Here is a 22,883-nt window from a genome sequence, read left to right as displayed (position 1 = left end):
AACATTGTTTCTAATAACACATTGGAATGTATCTCACTTAATCTAAAATTAAATTAAATTGTGATTATGACAGAAGCTCTGTACACACACACACACACACACACACACACACACACACACACACACACACACAGTATCAGCACATTGGTCTTCACACCAGAATCTACAGACCAAAGTGATTTTTATTGAAAACCACAAACGAGGAATACAATATGAGGCCTTATCAAACTTCATATAATCTGCTCCATGTGGCTGTTGAATCTGTCATATTATCAAGGGATGAATCAATCACGATGTGATACTTAAAGCATCAACTCATGTTGTGTTAACTGTGTTGATCACCAAGTCGCGCTATTTCAAGCAACGGGCAACAAGCATTCTTTGTTGTGTCTTGTGTGCTGATTTACATACTTCACATTATGGTTTTGATCAAAACCACAAACATCCTTTTAACAGATCCTTGAGGACACAAAGTGTCTGCAGTAACTCGAAACAATGCAGACAGAATTCAGAGCTCTCAGACAAGAGAACAATGTTCTTCGATCATGTGATATCATACATTAATCTTGCACTTAAGACATTTGGCACTGGCGGCATATTGTCACCTCACACCCACACACATCCTGGTTAGATATAAATTAGTAAAAACGATAACATGGTGGTACAGAATGAAGCTCAAGTGTTCTGGCCTTAATACAAATTATGGATTTAGTTGGTGGAAGTGGCTGGACAAATACCTCACATCCCTTTCATAACACACTGGACAAACTAAAGAGCACCTGCAGTCACCGACTCATTCAACCTCTCTGTGTTGAGGGAGCGGTACAGGAGGTGTTTAACTCATCTACCCCCTGCCAGGCCTCCAACACCGATCTCGACTAGATGTAATCATATTTCGCAGCACCTTGAACGTGCATGCCTTGCACGGTGCCCTCTGACTATTCACACCATTTGTTCTGTTTTTTTTTTTTTTTTATATTTCATCAGCCTTTTTTTTTTTTTTTTTTTTTTTTTTACAGTTTTTTGTCTTTTGTATTTAACTGTGTATTTAGTGTCTCTGTACTTTCTTGATCTGTGCATTAATGGAAATCTATCTATCTGTCTGTCTTCACATTTCTGCCTAACTCATGATGCCTCGAGGGACTCTGCTGGGCAGCACCAGAGACTATGTAGAACAGCGCCCCCTGGTGGCTGTTTTGCTAAAGGGCAAAGCTAACCCTCCACTGTTTAGCCTGCTTCTCCACCTCGAGATTTTAGCAATTTACCCAACACGAGTGTGTGGGATTGATGTAGCAGAACGCAGAGGATATGCTCTCATTGAATTAAAACACACGCCTCACAAAGCAACGCTGCTCCACTGGGCAGGGCAGCCCCGTAAGTTCGCATTTCAAACGGATTGACTCGGTTGTCTACATATGTGTTGCTAGCGCTAGCTGAACTAGCAGACAAGAACAGTGGTCGCTAGGTGTAGTGTTGCCGGCTGCACGGACGACAGACGCCGCGAGACACCGTACGGGAGCGAAACAATTAAGACTTCCTGTTGGCTCAGTCGAGAGGTGTAGTTTTCTAATAACGGGTTGTCAGTTGGAAACCACATGCTACGTGATATACGGTCTGCTAACCAATATTAGCACAACTAGCTAGCTAGTTAGTGCTAAAGTTAGCTGCACCCTGACAGCTTCTATGCTAGCCGGCTAACTCTGTGCTATGTTTATTCATAACTGACCATAGTAGCAGAGGTATAAATGACTTATATCATCTGGGGGTTTTTTTTACAGGCAGCCATGTCAGGAGTAAAAAGGAAAATAGAAGGCAACGATCCTGATTATGAAGACATTTCCCTGGTCCAGAATAGTAAGAGAAACAAAGCGGTCGAACATAATGGTAAGTTCACGCTTTGATCCCGGAGCCGGCGCACCTGCTTTACACGTTGGCACACTTAACAACTACTAGTACCAACATCTGTCCCCCCCCCCCTGTCGTCCTGCACCCACAGCCCGAGAAGCAGCAGTGCAGAAGATTGAGACCATCATCAGAGAGCAGTTCTCTTTGGAGATGAAGAGCAAAGAGCACGAGATAGATGTGATAAGTCAGGTATTTGGATGATACAGTGAAGAAGTATTACACATTTTATTTTATTCGAGTTGTATCAGTGATAAACCATGACAGTGAATGTTAGCAGTTTTTTTGGTTCACCGTATTTCATTGTTTTGCAGCGACTCAATGCAGCCAGGAGGATGATGGACAAGCTTAGGGCATGCATAGTTGCAAATTACTATGCCAATGCTGGGATGACAAAGCTCCCAGAGGTACATTTTCACACCCTGGAGTTCCATATACACATACGTTGCTTTAAGCCAGTCTGAGGCAGGGCAGCAACAACCAGCACTGTCTCCTCTGTGTACTAGCATGCCTCCAAGAGTGACCCCGCAGTGCTGAACCATCCAGCCATCCGGCGGTACCTGGAGTCGCCTTCCCGCTCCTCTTCCCCTCTCAACCAGGGCTCTGAGACTCCTTCTCTGGCCCACTCGGAGTCCGAGTCCCTCTCTCAACAAGGAGAAGGATCTGAGAGGGATGTAGAGGGAGCATGGAGAGAGGATAGCAGCAGGCAGGAGCGCAGGCCTGGACGTAATACAGGCAAAGTGAGTTCAATTTGACAGAGCTGACATGATTGCTGACTTTTTGATGAATATGAAGTGGGTATCAGCATTAGTCATGTCACTTTTTTATCTTTAATCAAGCCTGCAATGTTCTCTATTATTTGCCGTAGGACACTTTTGGTGTGCCATCATCTGTAGGAGCAGAGCAGAGGGTTACCTACCACACTACAGGAGACGAAGCCTCTAGACTGTACGCAAAGAAGACAATCGTAGTCGGGAATGTGTCCAAGTATGTAACATAACTAAGAATACATATTACTCCCTCTGTAATCTCTCTCACCCAGTGTGTTGTAGAGTGTGTTTTCTTTTTCCAATTTAGAGGTCAGGAGCCACACAACCATATTATCAAAGTTTGTATTTAGTCAGTCAACACTCCATATTTACCTTTGTTGAAAACAATGAGGTGTTTTAGTCATAGATGCTACGATCATTTAAAGTAGTGAGTAGCCAGGTGTTTTGTCTTAGCTGTTTAGAATGGAATAGAGAATTCAGGGTTTTGATGAAACCAATGAATTAGTTAAAAATCATAAATTAGCTTCAACTTTTGAAGATAGTTACCCCAGAGAGGTTGTTGTGAGATTCAACTCACTTCTGGGTCCTTGCACTCAAATTCATTTGAACTTGAAATGCAAAGCTTTAGAGGAACTGTACATTCGACAAAATGGTTGTTTTGATTTTAAGTTGTTGATCATCTAAAGCAGATTTGTCTCTCCCTCAAAGGTTTTATACTTGTTCATTTCAGTTTTTTTAAAGGTGAATCTGTCTGTCTGTGTTGAATTTGTCTTGTGTGTGAATTCACTGAAGTGCTGAGCCATTATTACCCTGCATGCCAGTATGACACACACACACACACACACACACACACACACACACACACACACACACACACACACACAGTACACTGTTTCAGAGCATGGTCAGTGTTACCCTGAGGTCTGCTTGCCTGCTGCAGTGTTTTTCATTAATTACCACACATATTGATCCGGAAATTTTTAACACTTTTCTTAATAACCTGAATGATCTTTGTTTTACACCAATGCTTTATTGTAGAGCTGGGTACAGTGCTCTTTGCCTTGCTGTCGTCCACTTTCTCTTCTCTCTCTCACCTTCCCTTTCTATCTTTCTATGCGTCAGTGTCCCATTAAAACATCCACAATTTTAATTTCCATGTCACATTCATACAAAAACCACACATTTGTCAGCAGGCAGGCAGACCTGCCCTGGCTGTGCATCTAGTGTACATGATAACGTACTCCGTGCATGTTCACCTGACATTAATACAATATTTAAAAAGTGCATCGGCCTTCCGATGCTTTTCATTCCACACTGCCCAGGCTTGATCAAGTTTGAAAAGGGTTAGGGTTAAAAAAAAAATTCCCTTGGCGGAAATGTTTTCACATGACTGACAGTTCCTTTAGAGCATTCGGTTCATTGTAATACAAATCACGCATTAATAATTCTTGGAAGCTTGATTGAGGAGGCCCATCTATCTTTTGCACACTATATGTCTCTGAGGGCTTAATGTGATCGTCATGTCCTACAGTGGATAGATGCATTGTATGGTTATAGAATAAGAAGGATTAAACCTGACCCAACAGTTATATTCAGTTAATAAAAGATAAATTGGATGAGTTTCAGTTCACACACACCGAGTGCCAACTGATATATAATTTAATGCATTTCATTTTATGTTGTTTATTTGTAGCCTGTCGTTCCTTAATCCCCTGCTTTCCCCTCTTTTCTCAGTCAAGGTTTCTCTGTGTTAGTGAAATACCAGCTACTTTATAATCTCTACTTCCCACCTGCTTATCACCCATCCTTGTTTTGCAACTTGTATAGCTTCCTCTTCTTTAACCATCTTAAATTAACTAATAGCTATGAATTATCCCTTATGTTTAGAGAGGCTAGTTTTTAACCCCCTCTAACTACTCTTCCTTTTTGTCTATTACCCTTAGGTACATTCCCCCTGACAAGCGGGAAGAGAATGACCAGTCTACCCACAAGTGGATGGTGTATGTCAGAGGCTCCAGGAGGGAACCCAGCATAGACCACTTTGTAAAGAAAGTCTGGTTCTTCTTGCATCCCAGCTACAAACCCAATGACTTAGTGGAAGTCAGGTTTGTGCCAATCCTTTTTTTCTCTGTTTATTTGAGACTGTGTGTAAACACTCCTCAGTACTGCCGTTTTTTTCTGATATAGGCAGGACTCCTCACTGGTTGTAAATCGTAGTGCTTGGGTGCCATTTTATGTGGTTAGCTCAGGCCACAACAGACGTTGGAGAGACACAGACAAACTTGTTACAGTTTGTTCTGACAGTGTTGTTTTGCCCACACACAGTGATTACTTGTAACATTATATTATTATTCTAGGTCAGTGTTTGCCCCACCTGTTTCCACACACCCTAAGTCACATTGAAGGAAGTAAGGAAATAGTTTTGAATGTGTTAGACACTGTCTTCAACAGCAGCTGATGTTTAATTCTGAAATAAAAACTGATATTCATGTTGTCAGTGAACGGAATATCATGAAAATCTTTGAATAAACAGTGCCCCCTTGTGGATATCTGACGAGTCAGAGCATCAAGGACATTCCCAATAAATCATAGCCGAAGGAAAGTGCCGGTGGTTAGTTCTTATGCAGATTCTGCACGCACATCATTAGGTGGAGTCTGTCACGTCATTAAGCACATAATGAGTCAGACCAGAAGTCAACATCAACATGATTAATAGCGGGCACACCTAACTCATACGCACTGTGTAGTCTTTTGGAAAAACATGCATGTTTTAAGGACTTGCCTTCGCCCAAAGCACTGAGGTGTGTAGTATTGCTCAGTTCATTGGCAAGTGAAGTTTGCCCATGGCTTCTGAAAAAATGATCTCTCTCATCAGTCAGCAGGCCTCGTCCTCAGCTGTAGCCTGCTGGCTGTTTCAGCTGACTCTTCGTTCATGTTGCAGTAGCAGCCATAAGCCGCTGCCCCCCCCCCCCCCCCCCCCCCCAGATTGACTCGCGTCTTCATTCCCAGTGACCCGCCACACAGGCCCACTGCTCTGTGACGACTTTCAACACACAGGGATGAATGAAAAGAAAAGAAAACAATCATTACGCCTTTTTCTAGGGTGTACTTGAATAGCATATGAATCTATGTACACATGCACTTGCAAATACAGGCAGTCAAATTGGCATCTGTTATGTCGGGATGAAAGGATCCAGCTTCAAAGGGGGAAAGGATGAGAGACCTTCAAGTCATTGATTTTAGGAGATTTCTAACTGAGACTAAGTTGGAATCCAGGATGGGATCCGAGTTCTTTTTTTTGCAAACTCATTATTAGGCATTCTCAATAGATTCTTTTCATCTAGATTTGTGTTTTAATGACCTTACATAAGGCTTTTTGTATGTGTCTGTTCTCAGTGAGCCTCACTTTCATTTAACACGTCGCGGTTGGGGTGAGTTTCCTGTGAGGATCCAGATCCACTTCAAAGACCCTCGCAACAAACGCATCGACATCATCCATCAACTAAAGGTCAGACCACTACCTAGACCACGTCATCACTCAGAGATACAGTATTTTTCCATCTGCAGTTGAACTCGGCCACATAAAGGCATCCTTGTGTTTCCATGATGAACTTTATATGATGAAGCTGAACACGAGGCAACAAACTACAAGGATGACTTTAAAGCAAAATATCAGATAAAGTTAAGGGACACTGGCAAAGTAGTGCACTGCAACAGGTATATCACAGGTGTAGCACAAGTAAATGAAACGACCCCATTAGATTTCATGGTAATTTAGTTTATCCAGTTTACTTCCTTCACTGTGTTACTTAAACACCATGAAAGTTTGGATTTTCACCCCTCTTTTGTTTTTCCTATAGTTGGACAGAACATACACCGGGCTGCAGACACTAGGGGCAGAAACTGTAAGTTACAAAAGTTCACTCTGTTTCCTGTGATGACTTGTTCTTAGAGAGTTTACTCTGACGATGAGCTATATTTGTTCCAGGTGGTGGATGTGGAGCTCCATAGGAACTCTCTCGGGGACGACTACATCCCCCAGTCCACTTCCTCCAAGGTGACTCACAGAGCTGCCAGCCCCATGTCGGCCTCCTCACTGGCCCAAAGTTATGGACGCTCCAGTTCGCCCGTGTCACATGATCCCAGCATAGACAAAGGTATATCAACAGAAACATTTTGCCTTTTAAACATGATAATGGAACCGCAAATTCACATTGTAGCTATTAAAGGTACACTCTGGAGTTTATGACAACTGGTAACAGTGGGTCACTTCTTTGTTATGCCGATCGACAGCTGCGCATACACACACACACTCACACACACATGATATGATATGATATGATATGATATGATAGAGTCCTGCTGCTGGTTTTGTACCTGGCAAAAAAACACAACATTCCACCAACGAAGGCAGAGATAAAGAGGACTGCTGGTAGTTACATTGATGTTAACAATGGTTCACTTCACTCTGCATATGCTTGTTTGGCTTTAAGGATACACAAAATTAAACTTGGTGAGAAACAATTGATGTGATCAAACCTTTGTATACAAAAAAACTCCACAGTATTTTAAGGGAATAATATTTTGTTAATATTATATAAACAAAAAAATGAAGCATTGAGCATTTGCATTGAGCTGTAGCACAGTGACAAGAGTTTGCTTAGCAAGGCTGTAATTTTGATCCCATCTGCTGTGGCTCATTTACTTACCCAAACCAGATTGGAGCAGGTTTCATTGGTTTCACAGTATTTCTTACTTTAAAAATTAGAATTCAATAGTATGTAACTCTACATGAGGTTTAAAAGGAGTGAAGTATGCTCTTCCATTTCCTCTCAGGTTTCATCAAAACAGAGATGGGGAAACATGCGGGAGGTCATAGCTCAGGCCTTGCCGCCGGTGAGCGCACCCCAACCCGACCCAAAGCCGGTGACAGGATCACCCTGGGTTCCCATGTCAATTCCGCCTTCCAGCCTATCACAGCAAGCTGTAAGATCATCCCACAAGGACAGCCACCTAGTCCTGCTGAGTCTCCTGGGAAATCATTCCAGCCAATCACCATGAGCTGCAAAATAGTTTCAGGTAACTGTCTCCAACCAGTGGCTCTGAATGATTTGACAATCGCCGTGCAACGCCACCTTCGTCATGAATAAGAGGTTGGATTTTGTCCCATGAATGTAGAAGAAAAACGCTTTTTTAAGTTGTTCCTGATAATTTTGTAAATAACAATCTAGCATAAAACAAAAAAAAACAGTTAGAAATACTGACAGCAAACACTTATCTGGCTTGATGTTAAATTTTTTGTTTTAATATTGATAAATGCATCGTTCCTTTGAACGTCTAACAAACCATTTTTTATCATTTTAAATTTAAAATCATAATTTTTCACCCAACTCTCATAACTTGCCCTGAGAAGCTTTTTCTAGGCTAAATCTCAACAAGCCCCATAACATTTTTGTACTTGGAAGTTTTTTTTTCTGTGCTATTAACATCCATAAAGAGAATTATTAATTGGATCGCATCTGTACTCCCTCCTCCACAGGATCTCCAATCTCCACCCCAAGCCACTCCCCACTGCCTCGCACACCCACCACCTCCACCCCTGTCCACAGCAAGCAGAACTCTTCTTCGGTGCTCAACAACCCTTATATCATTGTTGACAAGCCAGGCCAGGTGATCGGCATGGCTTCCTCGTCCTCCGCCTCCACAGGTATACATCTCCCACGCGCTGTCAGAGTGCGGTTTGAAATCGGAAGTGAACCTGCAGCAAATTGGAGAAGCAGTGTCTGAGTCGCCCACATAGAATGTAAAAATGAGTGTGAAGAATGAGCTTTATGTCAGAACAGATGATGGAAAATACCCGCAGACTCCCGCTTCCTCACTCTTTTTCTCTATTTTTGTCATTTATTTCCGTGCTCATCCTCTTTTACCCTCTTATCTATGTCTTTGTGCTCCCTCCCTTCTGTCTTTTTCTTCTATGACCTTCTATTTCACCCTCTCTCTTTTGTCCCCGTTTTGCACCACATAAAGTATGACGGCTGTTGAGCCAGCTGGGTGGTTGCTGGATGCGAGGTTACCATGGTGACTGAGTTGCTCTGTTTCACAGCCAGATTTGGCAAATGAGACCCCACACTCTCATCAAGTTTTGTGCTCTCACATTATCTGCAGAGATGATAGTTCTCTGTCAGATGCAGCAAACGGTCACTTCATATGTGTCACCCCGTCATGGAGCAGAGTCATCGTACATCACCAAGGCTGTTGTCTTACTTTCTCACATCAGCAGTGCCAGTTCATATTCCACTAAGAGCTCTTTCCCTTACAATGCCCACTCAACCCCTCCCACACTTCCTCCACAAAAGCACAGCTCAACCAGATCCGGCTGGAGTGCTATTAAGTGATGTTTTATCTAGCTGGATGATGTTGACGTGGGTGTCGTTGCTGATTCACCAATCCATGGATAAAACAAATGTAAATTCCAAAATCCACACTGAGTTACCCTGACAAGAAACTGTCACCTTGCACCACACTGACCTTGATCTCTGTGGAAGGAACAGGAGGAACTGAAGGAAGCCATCATCCGTTCTTGACTTGTGTGTTTTTGTGTCATTTACTCCACAGGAAGCCCCTCAGCCAAACAATCTGTGGCTCAAGGCCCTCGCTCTCCAGCCCCTAAAGTTCACACCGGCACCTTCCTCTCCTCAGGGATGAAGGTGAGTTGATAGTCTTGATGGTTCCACCCTTTAACATGAATTCTAATTAGCTAAAACATCTCTTTTAACTGATCTTTCCCCTCCCACTGTGGAGATAGTCTGTCCCTATAGTAGCTGTGTCTTTAACAGAGCAGCGAGGTATAAATAGTAGGCCGGGGTGCTATCTTCAGCAGATGTAAGTGCCTTGGCAAGCTATTTAAATAGGACATCACTCTGAAGATGGGAGGGTGTGCAGGGAGCTTTTCAGAGACAATTGCATGGTTCTATTTCACTCAACGTGTCAATACCCCACTGTAAAATCCCCCCACTCCTTATGTTTTGTCACAGTGGCACTCTCATCAACTCCGATTCCACAGTTTTCTCTTGTTGTAGGCTGCTGGCATCTGCTGTATTACTAAGGTACAGGGCAGATGGGGACAGATGGGGAATATGAAAACATCTCCTTGATGAATAAATTATGTTGCTGATTTTCTCTGCTCACTGCTTGTTATCTGTATCCTGTTGGAGAAAAAAAATAGGGGGATGTTAATTTGCAGACAAAATTATCATATTAATATTGAATGTATGTGTTTTTTTAATAGAGAGTAAAATTTGCCACATAGTTATCTACAACCTGCTGCAAGTTTCAAAGCACTGGGGCCTTAATGTCACAATCCTACTCTTCTCTTTTTGTGCAGGTTATTATCAAGCAAGAACCAGGGGAAGTTTCAACACAGCAGCAGCAGCAGCCGCAGCCACAGCAAATGGTTTCCACAGTTACCAGCCAGCAGCAACCTGCCGCTACAGCAGCACACCAGTTTGTCGCAGTGAAGGGAGGTCACATGATCTCTGTGTCAGCCCAGAAACAGGCAGGAGGGGCAACAGGGGCCACATCTAGCAAGGTCAGTCTCCGGAAGCGTATCAATAATTTGTTTGTTGATAGTGTGATCCATCCATGTGTTATCAGTATTTACTAAAATAAATTTGGCACTCTTCTTATTTCCAGATGTTAGGTATTCCTGTTAGCTCCACTCTTCAGTCCGCAGTCAAACAGGTGGCTATCAGCAGTGGACAGATTCTGGTCGCCAAGGGCAACCCCTCTGTCTCCAAGGTGATGGGCGGGAAGCAAGTTTTGGCTCAGGGAGTCGCTAAAGCCATCGTGAGTGGAGCCAGTGCCAACACTGGTCAGCAGGCTGCCGCCAAGGCGGCTGGTGGTTCGGGTGGCAAAAGTGGAGGTGAGAGTTCACACACAGAGACACGCATACATGATGTGTGGGTAGTTATGATGTTAGGGCTTCACAGCGTATTGTACAGTTGTGATAATCAAGATTTTGACCTTAATAAAATAGATAATCGGTGATATGCACAAAACATTTTATGTTGTCGTTTATCACATTTTAATTAGGAAATTTCTTGATTTTTCTTTCTGTCTTTTCATGCCCAAAGTGATGGCTACTCTTCAGCTACCTGCCAACAACCTGGCCAATCTGGCCAATTTGCCTCCAGGCACCAAACTCTACTTGACTACTAACAGTAAGAACCCATCAGGGAAAGGAAAGCTGCTTCTCATCCCACAGGGAGCGATCCTCCGAGCCTCCAGTGCAAGTGAGATATGCATCCTGTATTAATCCTTATTAAACAGACATACAGACACCAAAAGATCTTGGTGTCAGTTGTTAGTCATTCTGCTATGCCACACTCCCTCTTGGTTCTGTTTTACAGTCACATACTTTATTAGGTTTTAAGACCAGTGGAATATTCTTTTTGACTGTTTGCCGTCTTTAAAATGACTTTTTGAACAGGTGTTTGGTTTAGGTTGGTCTCATCAGACATGCTATTGAGGAGCTTAGCAATATGAGGGCTAAAAACAACCCTGTAACACAAAAAGACACTCAGTTTACTCAAGGAAAACAACACGCTGTAAATACCCAAATATAATTTGATATTCCAAGAAAAAAACATCTTCCCATTTTCTTCCATTTGGGCCAATTTGGTTATTTAATGCCCAAGTGAAGTTGGGAAATCCAGTTCTGCTTCTCACTTCATAATTAACATTTCTTCTAAGCAGGGATCTAATATCATACAAAGCTGGATAAATATAAACTTGTTCTCTTCCTGTGTCTGGATTTCAACTGAAACAAATACTTGATTGTGTAGGTGACTCAGTATCCAGGGTTGGTCTCCCAAACAAAAGCCTTGCACCCTGACATTTTCCGGCGGGCTGTTAAGTTTGAGACAGCTGTGTAAAAACTGGTATTGCTCTCGGCTCCCCAAACATTTTTTTAAAAGTATGTAACCAGCTACTGAAGTGACCCTACAATTTCAGGCCCACTGGTGACAGTTACAGATTGTGGATGCTGCACTACCTTCTGGACAGTGAGTCAGATGCAGTCATCGGTTTCTTTCTGCAGAGTATTTAATGCGTACTGCTAGCTCGGATCGCTTGGTGAGATTAAAGAGATTTAGCAGCAGCACATATTCCATCTGAAATATACATTTCACAGTTGGTAAACCAACATTGCTCTGCCCAGCCCTGCTTTTGAATCATTTATCATGAATACGCTTTTACTTTTTTGATATTACTCACATTAATGAATCGGAGATGATCTGTATTTTGGGATAAACAATAACAGATGTGAGGCTGATGTGTATGTGGCTGTCTGTAATTTAGGTCAGCAGTCCCAGAGCAGCTCGTCAGCAGGCGCTGGGGCCTCTCAGACTTCCTCCTCCTCTTCCTCCTCCAGCAGTCTGCCTTCCAACCTCTCCTACACGTCCTACATCCTAAAACAGACCCCACAGGTGGGTAGAAATCATGCTATAATACAAAAGTTACTAATCAATGTCATTTTTTGTGGATTCTTTTTTGTGTTTATTTGAGCATTCATATTTCTCTACTGACATGTTTTGGAGTGTTTCATGAATGTCTGTAGGAAAATTAAGATGCTTTGCACATCACCCATTTAATACACAACAACACAGTTATAAAAAGGAGTTGTATTTACAGTATGCTGATGGGCTTTCTTTTCCTTAGTGAATTTTAGTATTCTTGGGTCATAGTAGAGAGTAGAGCCTGGTGTGTTTTTAATTAGACACATTCATTATGGCATCATTGATCCCGCAGTCAGCTTTAGAACAGTGCTGTCTGTGCATTTACCCAACAGCATATAATGAACTTGTCTGCAGAGGTATCTCTGAGGTTTCCACGCAGTGGAGGATCTGGGCCATGTTTCCTATAAATGATCAATATCAAAGGTTAAGAGTGTTGTCTAACACTCCCATTTATTGTGTAGTAAACAGCTAGAAGGCTATTGTGTGCCTACAAAACACACACACACACACACAAACACACACACACACACACACACACACAAACAGAAACAGAGACTCTGGTTAGGTGCTTAAGTTAGGTTTGATGAATTGATTTTACAAAAGACTAATCAAATTTTTTTTTTAAATATTATGATATATAAAAGCTGAAACAGTTGATGCAGTAGAAGAATTTTAAATGCTTTGAATACCAACTTACCATGTACATTATGAAACTCTCTTAATGCTCCAAATAGTGAGACATGGCTTTAAAATTGGTTTACAAAGGGGATGGTTCACTGTTTTGTGACGTACCTTACTTAATTTAGTCTTAAGTGATATGTTGTTGGATTGCTAACTCATCACAAACCCAGTTTGTCCATTTTCTTCCTAGGGTACATTTCTGGTTGGTCAGCCGGCGCAGGGTTCAGGGAAGCAGGGAGCTTCCGGTTCGACTGGTCACACAGCACCATCTCCAGCAACTATTTCCCAGCAGGCCATCCGGGTAACTGCTGGACAGAAGGCAGCCATTCTGGCTCAGGTCAGTACGGGGGACTTTACTGCATCCTGCTCCACCCTAGTTGAAGATGCTGTAGTTACTACTGCTATTTTCTTCCATAAACTTTGTCACACCAACAGCCTGGGTCTGACACAGTTTAGAGCTACAAGCAGTGTCTGTTAATTGGCAACTTGTAGATGGGGTAGTAATCACTAAGGATCCAGCAAAATGATTAATACACTTTCAAGATTTTTGCACTTGACTGCCTGCTTTGGTGTTTGCCAGCTCAGTAGTCCCAACTGAGCAGCCCTGCCTGTCCTGTTTTCTCTTTTCACTGAAATATATTTCTCATTTTTTTGCCCTTAACCTCATTCTTACTTAGTGCTGCTGCTCATCATCTATATAGTATCTGTCTGTTAATCTTTTGTGATTGGCAGTAAATGAACACACTTTGCTTCTACTTTGACACAGTTGATGAACTAAACTGATAGTTGAAAAGTTTTCCTGTGTATTATTGTCTTTGGCTCTATTTTCAAGCTATTGTGAAGTTCAATGCCTGGAGTTTTCACACAGTGAGTGTGAGCGAGTGGCTGGTTGTGTGTGAATTGTCCAAGCAGCAGCTGGTGTTGGTCTAACTTGGCGGGACACGGACGACTCCCCTCTTGAAGTTTAGTCTCTCACTTTACATAACAGCATATTTTTATTTTTATCCACCCTTTTTTATCCACCCATCCAAAGAAATAGTTTTATGATTTTGTAATGGTTTGCTTCCTTCACAGTTTGATTTTGTTTATGAGGATTGTCGTCATGTGTTGTTGAAGTTTTTCTATTATTGACAGGTGGTAGGCAGCTCCCAGGGGGCTCAGGTGAAGTTGTCAGATGGCTCCGTTAAGACGGTATCAGCAGCGGCCACGGGTCATTTGTCCAAGCCGGGGACAACCACATTGAGGATGACAGGCGGAGTCATCACTGCTGCTAGCTCCACCCCCAGCTCTGTCAGTGCCGGAGCAGCTGGCAGCCTCCAACAGGCTAGTTTCACACTCCTCATATTTTTGGGGGTTTTATTCTACCTGACAGCTGTTCTCTTGTAAATGTTTTTACGAACCAAATAGTAGTTACATGAAAATTGAAGTATATTGTCATACACCAAATCCAGTTTACTATAAAATATTTAATTCCAGATTTCCCAATCACCAAAATTATTGATTGGAATGTCCTTTGTGATTTGAGGATTATTTTCCTGGTGAAATTAAATAGATGCTTTAGTGTTGTGGCTCTATGTGTAACAAGTAGTTTGATGCTTTTGTATAAGAAATGATCCCAATGTTTTAGTGATGCGCCAATGTTTTAGTGATGCGCCATTTGCTACTATAGTATGAATACATGGAAAACAGTGATCCAGTGTGAGTTCACTGGGAAGCTCAGTTGTGTCTCATATGTGTCTATAGTTGCGTCAGAGGGAGCAGACTGTGAAGTAGTCCATCAGCACTGGTCTCGGTTTTATAGCTTCAGTCATTGGCCTCATTAACTTGAAAAATGGAAATGCACAAGAAGACTTCCCAGGGGCTGGAACACACAAAAACAAATATGTATACCGTATGTAACAAACAGAGAGAAATAATCAATCCTCTGGCAATGTTGACCCAAACACTAAAGAGGGACTGTCCGGGAGGAGGACCGACTCTTTTGTCTTTGAGAATTCCATAAAACCAGTGACCTGATCGGCACAGCTTACTCTGCGATTCGCACGACACTGGAAAAACAAATGTGAACCAAGCAGAGAAAACAGTTAACACTAACTTAAAACTTTAAATGGATTTTCTCATAAATAATTACTGTATCATTTACACATTCACTGTTGTTGTTCTTGAGAAGAGGAGATTTGTTTTGAGTTGTCACACAATTTTTTTTTGTTTTTCAATGAAAGATCATTGTTATTTTACTGTGTTGCTTTATGGAAACAAACACAATAGTGGCACAATTGGTCATCAAAACAATATCAGTAAGTTAGAACTCTGCCAAGACTTCATGAACATCTCAGTCTTTAACTGAGTTTATTGACACACACTGAAAGAGCTTTTCAGTTTATTTCCCGGTTTAACAGCTACGTTCCTTTTCCATGCAGGCTGCTGAAGGGGGGAAGTCTGCCTCTCAGCACCACTCACTCCTGGTGGCAGCAAACCAAGCAGCTGTAATCAGTGCAGCCAAGAACGCCAGTGCCGCTGCTGCGGCCGCTGCCACTGCTGGGGGCAGCCTGTCAAAGACAGCTGTGGCCACCCTGGTCAAAGGTGCTGGCAACTCTGCCACGATGACAAAGGGTGCTGCAGGTTCAACTGGAGCTGTGGTGACCGTTGCCAAAGGCGCTGCCAGCATGCCCGTCATCGGCATGTCCAAGGGTGCAGGAGTGGGGACTGTGGTGGCCGTGCCCAAAAGCAGCAGCACGTCATTGGTCACTGCAGCGTCGTTAGTCAGCGGGATGGCAGCCGGTGGAGGGAAGACTGGTGCAACTCTCTCAGGTATGTAGGGAGAGCAATCTCACCGGCTTTGAATGTGTGTACACGTTCATTTATGTGAACTCATTTGATACTCTTTTTATTGAATCGGGTTTTGTCCAGGTATGCTGAAGATTCATTCAGGAGGTTCCAGCTCTCAGCAGACAGTGTTAACCCTCCCTGCCAACCAGCTCAAACAGCTGGGGGTTGGCCCTGGGTCTGGGGGGCTGCAGACCATACTCATGCCTGTTGGAAAAGGTTAGATTTTCTCTTTATGGCAAGAAAAGACAACAGGTGTACATGCCAGATATAAAAACTGGGTGCTCAGCATCAAAATGATCACATCTCGAACAAACTAAAAGGAAGTAGCGGTGGTGTTTGAATAAAACATGAAGCTACATTGACATCTATTGCTTTGTCGCTGTGCCACATCTTTTACAGCAAGTGTTGAGATAAAGCATGTTATTCTTAAATTAGGTTAGGCTTGTAAGAATATAGTAGGAAACAGCAGCTATATTCACTTTGTCTTTCTTTGCCAATACATATGACTACATAGAGTTTGATATAGCTTCTCTGACCCATCTTCCTCCCTTTCATTTTTCATTTAACTTTTAAGCCTTTTTGTCTAATGGCCCATTGATCCATCCTGTGTGTGCGCTTTCTTCTCTGTATAGTTTTGTCTAAAGGCACCGTCTCCACCAATCCCTCCTCCTCCTCTTCCTCTTCCACCCCCACTGGAGCATCTGGAGCTGGAGCTTCCCCAAGTCCTGCCATCCAGGCTTCCCCCTCCCTTGCTCTGCCCCTGGCACAAGGTGAGAGGGGTCCACCCCCACTTCCTTACACTCTGTCATCTTTCATCCCACCCCTCCTTTATTTTCAACCACCATTTTTTCTTTTTCTACTGTTATAGAATGGATAGGGTATCAATCGAAAAGTTGTCAGAGCAGCGGTAGTACATCAGTTCTGGCATTGATACGAAAAGGAAATTGTTTTTTTAAAGTTTATTCTAGTTTATTTTAAAGGAGGCACATTATGCTCATATTCAGGTTCATAATATTTATTTTGGTTATTACTTGAAAAGGTTTACATACTCTAATTTTCAGTTTCCTCATACTGTCTATTTCTACTGCTCTGCTAAACACTTGGTTTTAGCCCCCCTCCATATCAAGCCCAGTCTGCTCTGATTGGCCAGCTGGCCCACTCATTATAGGTGTCCTTTAAAATCAATTGCATCAGTGTTTAATATAAACAAACTTAGAAGTTTCGAAAATTCGATTCCAAAGCTTTCAGTATGTGTTGACAGAGAATAGTGAACAAGAATCTGATGCAGCATTTGTCAGCAATAATCAATAAGTATTCAGTGCAAGGTGCTGAAGACAGTTTTGGTCTGTTCTCAAGGTATTGAGGTTTACTACCCATCTCATCACTGTCCTTTCTGTTTGTGTCAGACTGAAATGAACCTTTCTTTCTCTCTGCTGCCACAGTGAAGACGGAACCAGTTGCTGGCACAGCTGTCACAGCTGGTCCATCGCCCCCGGTTACTGCCCCTGTGCCCACTTCTGTCCATGGTGCCTCTGTAGCTACGACGACCGTCAAGCAGGAACAAGGGGCGGATAACTCTGCGCATGACCTCATCAAGTAAGTTTGAGATCGAGTCACGGATGCTACAGTCACAAAACAGTCTGTGATTAATTACTAGATGGACAGATAATTTAACTGTTTCTTTACAAAACGAAATACAAGGCAAGAAACAGATGTTTTGTGCCTTTATCAGATCACTGAGTGTAGTAGTGTGTGTGTGTGTATGTATATATGTATATATATATTTATATATTTATCAATGTATATTTTGTTTTCACTACTTAGGTGTTAACATCCATTTCTAACTTGCTAAACTAATTTCTCAGTGAATATTAGTGGGGCCTCATTTATTAAAACCATCATGAATCTACTGGAATATTAATGAAGTGTTTAAACTACACTTTCTCTTCCTGGCTACCATTTATGTGAATATTTTCTATTTCTCCTCAGCACTGAGCACATCGAGACCATGATGCAGCTGCTGACAGCTGTGGTGAAGAAGTTCCCTCTGATTGTGCCAGATAAGAGTAAGTGAGCTTGAAGTCCAATTGTTGTACTTTAAAACCAACTCCATATATACAAAGCAGAGCTAACTGAGTTTGTTTATTTGTTTGTGTCTTTAGCTGAAGACTCCCATCCATTTTGTGCCTCTTCAATGGAACAGTATTATTCCTGGAATATTGGCAAGCGCAGGGCATCCGAGGTAACTTTCTTTTCTCTCTGTCTGTGTGCCTAATGAAGTGATGGTTTAAGGGTTAAACGTCATAATTCAAATACTGTGGCTGCACAGCTTCAGTATGGCAATTTTTTTTTACTCTTTTTTCTTAATTCATGCAAATATTTGAATGCATGCAACACATGGTAAAACATTATTGACTACATCTTTGCTGTGGTTCAAAAAGACAAAGCACGTCACTTTTTGTTCTCAGGATTAGTTATTATATTGAAGACATTTAACTTTTCTGTATGCAGAGCGATTTCCTTCAGTAAAGATTTAATTCAAGCCCGTTATTATCTCAGGATGACAGCACCCACTTACGAGCTCCTACGCTCCGGATTTCAGGATGAGAGCGTCTATGATGTCGGTGATCAGTTGCATTGTTGGCAGTTTTGTTGTCCGTGTAATCTGTGTCAGTGCAGACTCCTGACGCGGCAAGATTTCTGTTTGCCTCGCGTCTTCCAATCTCATGTGGTCAGATGTGTTTCCCCGTCTGTTGTCTCCTCTCATCTCCTCCTAATGGGTTCATCTAGAGCTCATACAAACCAGCCCCCAGGCTCTCAGATGAACCCACAGATATAATGGATATTTATATCTACAAGTAACTAATTTACTTAGGGGGACAGCTAACTCAAAGCACATGATTATACAGGATGAAGACGGGAAGAAAAGCTGCAGAGCACTGTAGGCACATCAAGTCCTGGCAGCCACAAGATATTAATCTGTGTCAGTTTGTGGATATCAGGGGTTTTAGGCCTAATATGCCGTTTTACATAATAGATTCTGGCATGTTTCTGTACAGCTCCAGCGTGCGGTGGCAGTGAAGCGGCTTGTCCAGGACGTGTTGGACCGCTCGCCCCGCCTGCAGGCCCTCACTCCCCCCAAGACCAGAGAGGTGGTGCAGTGGTGTCGGCAGAGGGGCTACACTCCACCCGACCCCGAGCCCCAACGCAAGAACGATGACGAGTCCATCGAGGACATCCTCACGCAGATAGATAATGAGCCTGGTGAGTTTTTGGTGCATTGCTTCTGAAAAAGGATCGTTTAGGTCGGCTTGTTTCTTTTTTTTGCGATTTCACAGTCAACTCTACTGTTTTCAGCTGCTCAAAGTGGATCAATATTTCCTCTTCAGTTTTGCATGTGTGGGTGAAGTGCTTCTGCAGTTACCACTCGGTCCAGTAATGTGTTTGCAGTCCAGTTGGGTGTGAGGGTGGGCCAGTGTGCAGCCTCAGTGTTTTTGTTCAGTCTCTTCTAAAGGGTGAGAGACGAGAGCTCATCGCTCAGTGAGTCAAACTCTTGCTTGAGCGAGACAGTGTGATAATCTGTTTGTATTTTCCTTGTCTCTCTCGCAAATATCTTGATTTATATGTTGTGTTGAATTAGTGAAATAAGCCAATATTTTACAAAAAGTAAGCATGTGATGTTTTTCAAGCTTTGCTATAAACACACAGCCAAACACCAATAATCTGCAATCTCACTGAGCGGCTGCTGCAACTTGTTAAATGTACATGTGCATGTGTTCGCAGAGTGCCCGTCAACCTTAAGTAGCTGCGACGAGCTGGTGTTGCGGTTGGAGCAGATGCAAGCTCTTCTCAAGACTGAACCAGAGGAGGCAGATGACGAAATAGTCGACATCGTCACCGCGATTCCACCCTGCCAGAAACTAAAGGTCAAAGAAGAGGAGCAGGAAGCTGACGTGGAGCCCAAGTTCTTCCTGGGCCCCTGCTTGTCTGCCCAGTTTGTCAGTGATGCAGCTCAGCAGGTCGGGAACCACTGGGGTTTTGGAAGTGGAAAAAAAACATGCTGCCTGAATTTTAAGTGCAAGAAGCTGCACCACTATGTCCATTCTAATGCGATGACTCCTGTGTGTCTGTCAGATCGGGGTAACCTTCCAGCCAGTCGAGGTGGAGAAGAATGTGTTCGCTCCAGTAGTCGAAGAAATGATTCTGAAGGTCGGTGCCTTTACCGGCAACACACTAGTCGGCCATTAACAGTAGCTTACATTATCTTGACATACCCTTGACCTGAATGATGAATATACTGTATGTATGAGATGTTTACCTACACGGTGTCGCGTGTTTCACCTTGTACTGTTTGACTAATGGTGTGTGCGCGCCCGTGTGTGTGCACTGCAGGCGACAGAGCAGTTTGCCAGTGACATCCTGAGAGAAGCTCTGGCTGGGGCCTTCGCCAAATCCCCTCAGAACAGGTCAGCCTCTGTTTTTTTTCTTCTCTCTGTCATAAACATGCAACCTGCTCATTGCTCCATTTTTCACATGTGGTTTATGTCTGTATCTAGGGCTTCACCAAACTGCCAGTTACTACTGCGACTCAGATTATTCTTAACAACAGCAATAGCGAATGAATAGATATGCCGTAATAATTGTTTCATGACACATGAACCACAGAATATACAGCAGCTTCAATTGGTTTCATTAATATCCGCATAATGTTTTACTTTTCTGTATTTGGTTAAATACTGTAGCTACACTATGTTGGTTGTATGTTTAGCATTTTTGTGGGTTTTAACATTCTTTCAACAGACGCTGTGATGATTATGATCGCAACTTATATATCATATATTATCATGTGTATCTAAAGTCTGATACTGCTTAGTCTTGTGCCATTGATCTCCATAGTTGTTCACACACAACTAACAGATCAGTGAGTTGGACTAGATTTAAACATCACACACACCTCGCTTCTTTTTACCACATTAAGTGTCTTGCCCAAGGACACAGATTAGTGGACGACCCTCTCTACCTCCTGAGCCACGGCTTTGGAATGATACTCTTTGGGCTTGGAACTACAACGGAGTATTTGGGCCATATTGAACATTTTGTTGTATTAATAGAGAAGAAAATCATAATATTACAAGATGAGAAAATAAAAAAAACAGCCCCAACGTCATCGCCAATCACATCGTGTCTCTGTGCACATGCGAATATGCCAATTTTTTTGAGATCTGTATGTATTAAATTTTTTTACAGGGCTCCTAGAGAGATCACAGCCATGAACATCCACCAGGCAGTCAGTAGCATCCCCACCAGTGACTTCCTCACCAACACACACATGGGTTACCTAGCGAAGGACAACTGAGGACAACGAGACGGACACCGACACTGGCTGGTAAATAGACACCTGAAGAGATGTGAGGACTGTGCGAGCTGCTGGTTCTGACCGAGGCTCTACACTTTGAGCCGACAGCTCCACTGTGAACATTCGCACCTGGATGTGATCCTGTTGCCTCAGGTCGTGCAGTAACAACTGATGTACTGTATTCGTTAACTCGATCATAAAAGGGCTAAGCTTGCTTCTCACAGCAGCAGAATAACAAATCTTTCTAATACTCTGGGTATATTGTAACGTTTTAGTCCGAATGTGTCGAGAGACGCTGCGTTGTGGGAATGGTGTCATTTGCGGCGCTCTTGCTTACTTCATATCATGATTATTTTAATGCTGATTCCAGCCAGACAGGCAGCCAGTCATTGCAGGGAAATGAAGCCTGAGGGAGTAAATAACACCAGACAGCTGACCCCTTCCTCACTCTTCACCCCGCCGTCACGTCCCCTGAACTGGGATCAGGATTAATTTTAACCAGCAGTCGTGAGCCACAGATTTACAGCATGTTTGAAACACTAGTGAACATCAGAGCGTCAGCACTGTCTCGTAGCAAAGCAAACGAGAGATCCTTCCAAAAGCGTCGTTGCTGTGGTAACTGATTATTTATCAATACGGAACATCTTTCAATGTATTTCAGTGTTACCTGGCTGGGGTACACACAAACACAATAATAATACTGACACACCGCGAGATGCGGTCTGACTGATGGTCTTCAGAAGAGATTCACGTTTCATATTTTTAGGATGCAGATCGAATGTCGAGATCAGGTAATATTCTATTCTACAAATCATTGTGTCATCATGAATTGGAGACAACAGTAACTATCTTCTCTCATTACCAGCTTTCATAGTCTGTCCAAGTGCTTTTAAGTGTTCAGTTAAGCAACCATAATGTATCTGTCATGTCAAGTACAGTGTACAGTATGTGACCAATAAGAAATAGATGTTTTCAAATCCTGTTTTATTTTTGTATTTAATATCAACACGTGCAAACAGCATTGCCCTAACTCCGTGTGCGTGTGTTGTTATTACTAATGTTGTGGGGACCAAAATCTGTTTACACAGTCACATTGTGGGGATTTTGTTTTCCGTATGAGGACAAAAAGCAAATCCCTCAAACATAAATCATTAGATTTTTTTAAGGTGAAGACATGTTTTAATGTTAGTTTTAGGTTAAGGTTATGGCAAGGGTTGGGGATAGGAAGGTAGTAGTTACTGTACAGGTAGGTCTCCACAGAATGAATGTAAGTCAATGTAATGTCTTCTGATGTCATGTAAACTTGACTCTGTGTGTGTGAGTGAGAAATTGACGGTAAATCGAGTGCTCGTGTGTGTGTGTTTCGTTGGCTGATGATCTGCTGGTAATTCCGTTTAATGTGGAGCTTTGCATTTGGTTAATGTGTTTGGGCTGAGTGGTTGTGATGCCTGTTAAACCACATTAGTGTAGAAGATAATCCAAACACTGTATTGTCACGTTTCGGTGCAAACCAAAAATTTAATCAATATTCTTGTAATAAACAGAGATAAACTATGGTTGAATTATTTTTTTGTGCAAATCTGAAACTCTTTTTGTCCCGTAACCCCAGCACATATTTTTTATTTTAGTTGACCAGGTTTTAAATGATCTGTTTCAAAGAATACAATTGAGGTGGACATTGATATTTTGTCTTTCCAGAAACAGCATCAGTGTTAGTTTGGAGAATCCTCACTGTAAACAGTTTCCACCAGAATTACTTTGTATAAAATGAATAATCCCTAAAGTGTTGACAGGTAAATTTTTTGAATTTGTGGAGTACACAAACTGAAT

At 42.5% G+C, this 22,883-nt stretch overlaps 1 protein-coding gene across 2 annotated transcripts; it reads left to right on the top strand.

The window, feature by feature from the left end:
• Positions 1-1,186: 1,186 nt before the first annotated feature.
• Positions 1,187-22,609, top strand: yeats2 (YEATS domain containing 2). Of its 2 annotated transcripts, none has more exons than XM_047332028.1 (30): positions 1,187-1,374; positions 1,779-1,884; positions 1,997-2,094; positions 2,217-2,309; positions 2,409-2,642; positions 2,771-2,889; positions 4,616-4,777; positions 6,069-6,180; positions 6,533-6,577; positions 6,661-6,829; positions 7,509-7,751; positions 8,212-8,379; positions 9,288-9,379; positions 10,057-10,260; positions 10,365-10,593; positions 10,805-10,963; positions 12,030-12,157; positions 13,059-13,205; positions 14,003-14,191; positions 15,289-15,679; positions 15,779-15,913; positions 16,330-16,467; positions 17,140-17,293; positions 17,687-17,763; positions 17,860-17,939; positions 18,757-18,961; positions 19,481-19,716; positions 19,832-19,906; positions 20,090-20,163; positions 20,945-22,609. In XM_047332028.1, the coding sequence occupies exons 2-30, from the start codon at positions 1,785-1,787 to the stop codon at positions 21,051-21,053; spliced, it is 4,365 nt and encodes a 1,454-aa protein (XP_047187984.1). In that variant the 5' UTR covers positions 1,187-1,374; positions 1,779-1,784; the 3' UTR covers positions 21,054-22,609. The 2 variants fall into 2 exon arrangements, with proteins under 2 accessions (XP_047187984.1, XP_035490086.2); XM_035634193.2 differs by lacking the exon at positions 1,187-1,374 and adding an exon at positions 1,444-1,556.
• The last annotated feature ends 274 nt before the right edge of the window (positions 22,610-22,883 follow it).

Source organism: Scophthalmus maximus, chromosome 5, assembly GCF_022379125.1.
Source record: "Scophthalmus maximus strain ysfricsl-2021 chromosome 5, ASM2237912v1, whole genome shotgun sequence".
Taxonomy (NCBI): domain Eukaryota; kingdom Metazoa; phylum Chordata; class Actinopteri; order Pleuronectiformes; family Scophthalmidae; genus Scophthalmus; species Scophthalmus maximus.
The sequence above is the reverse complement of the archived record's forward strand: the minus strand, read 5'-3'. Positions and strand labels throughout refer to the sequence as shown.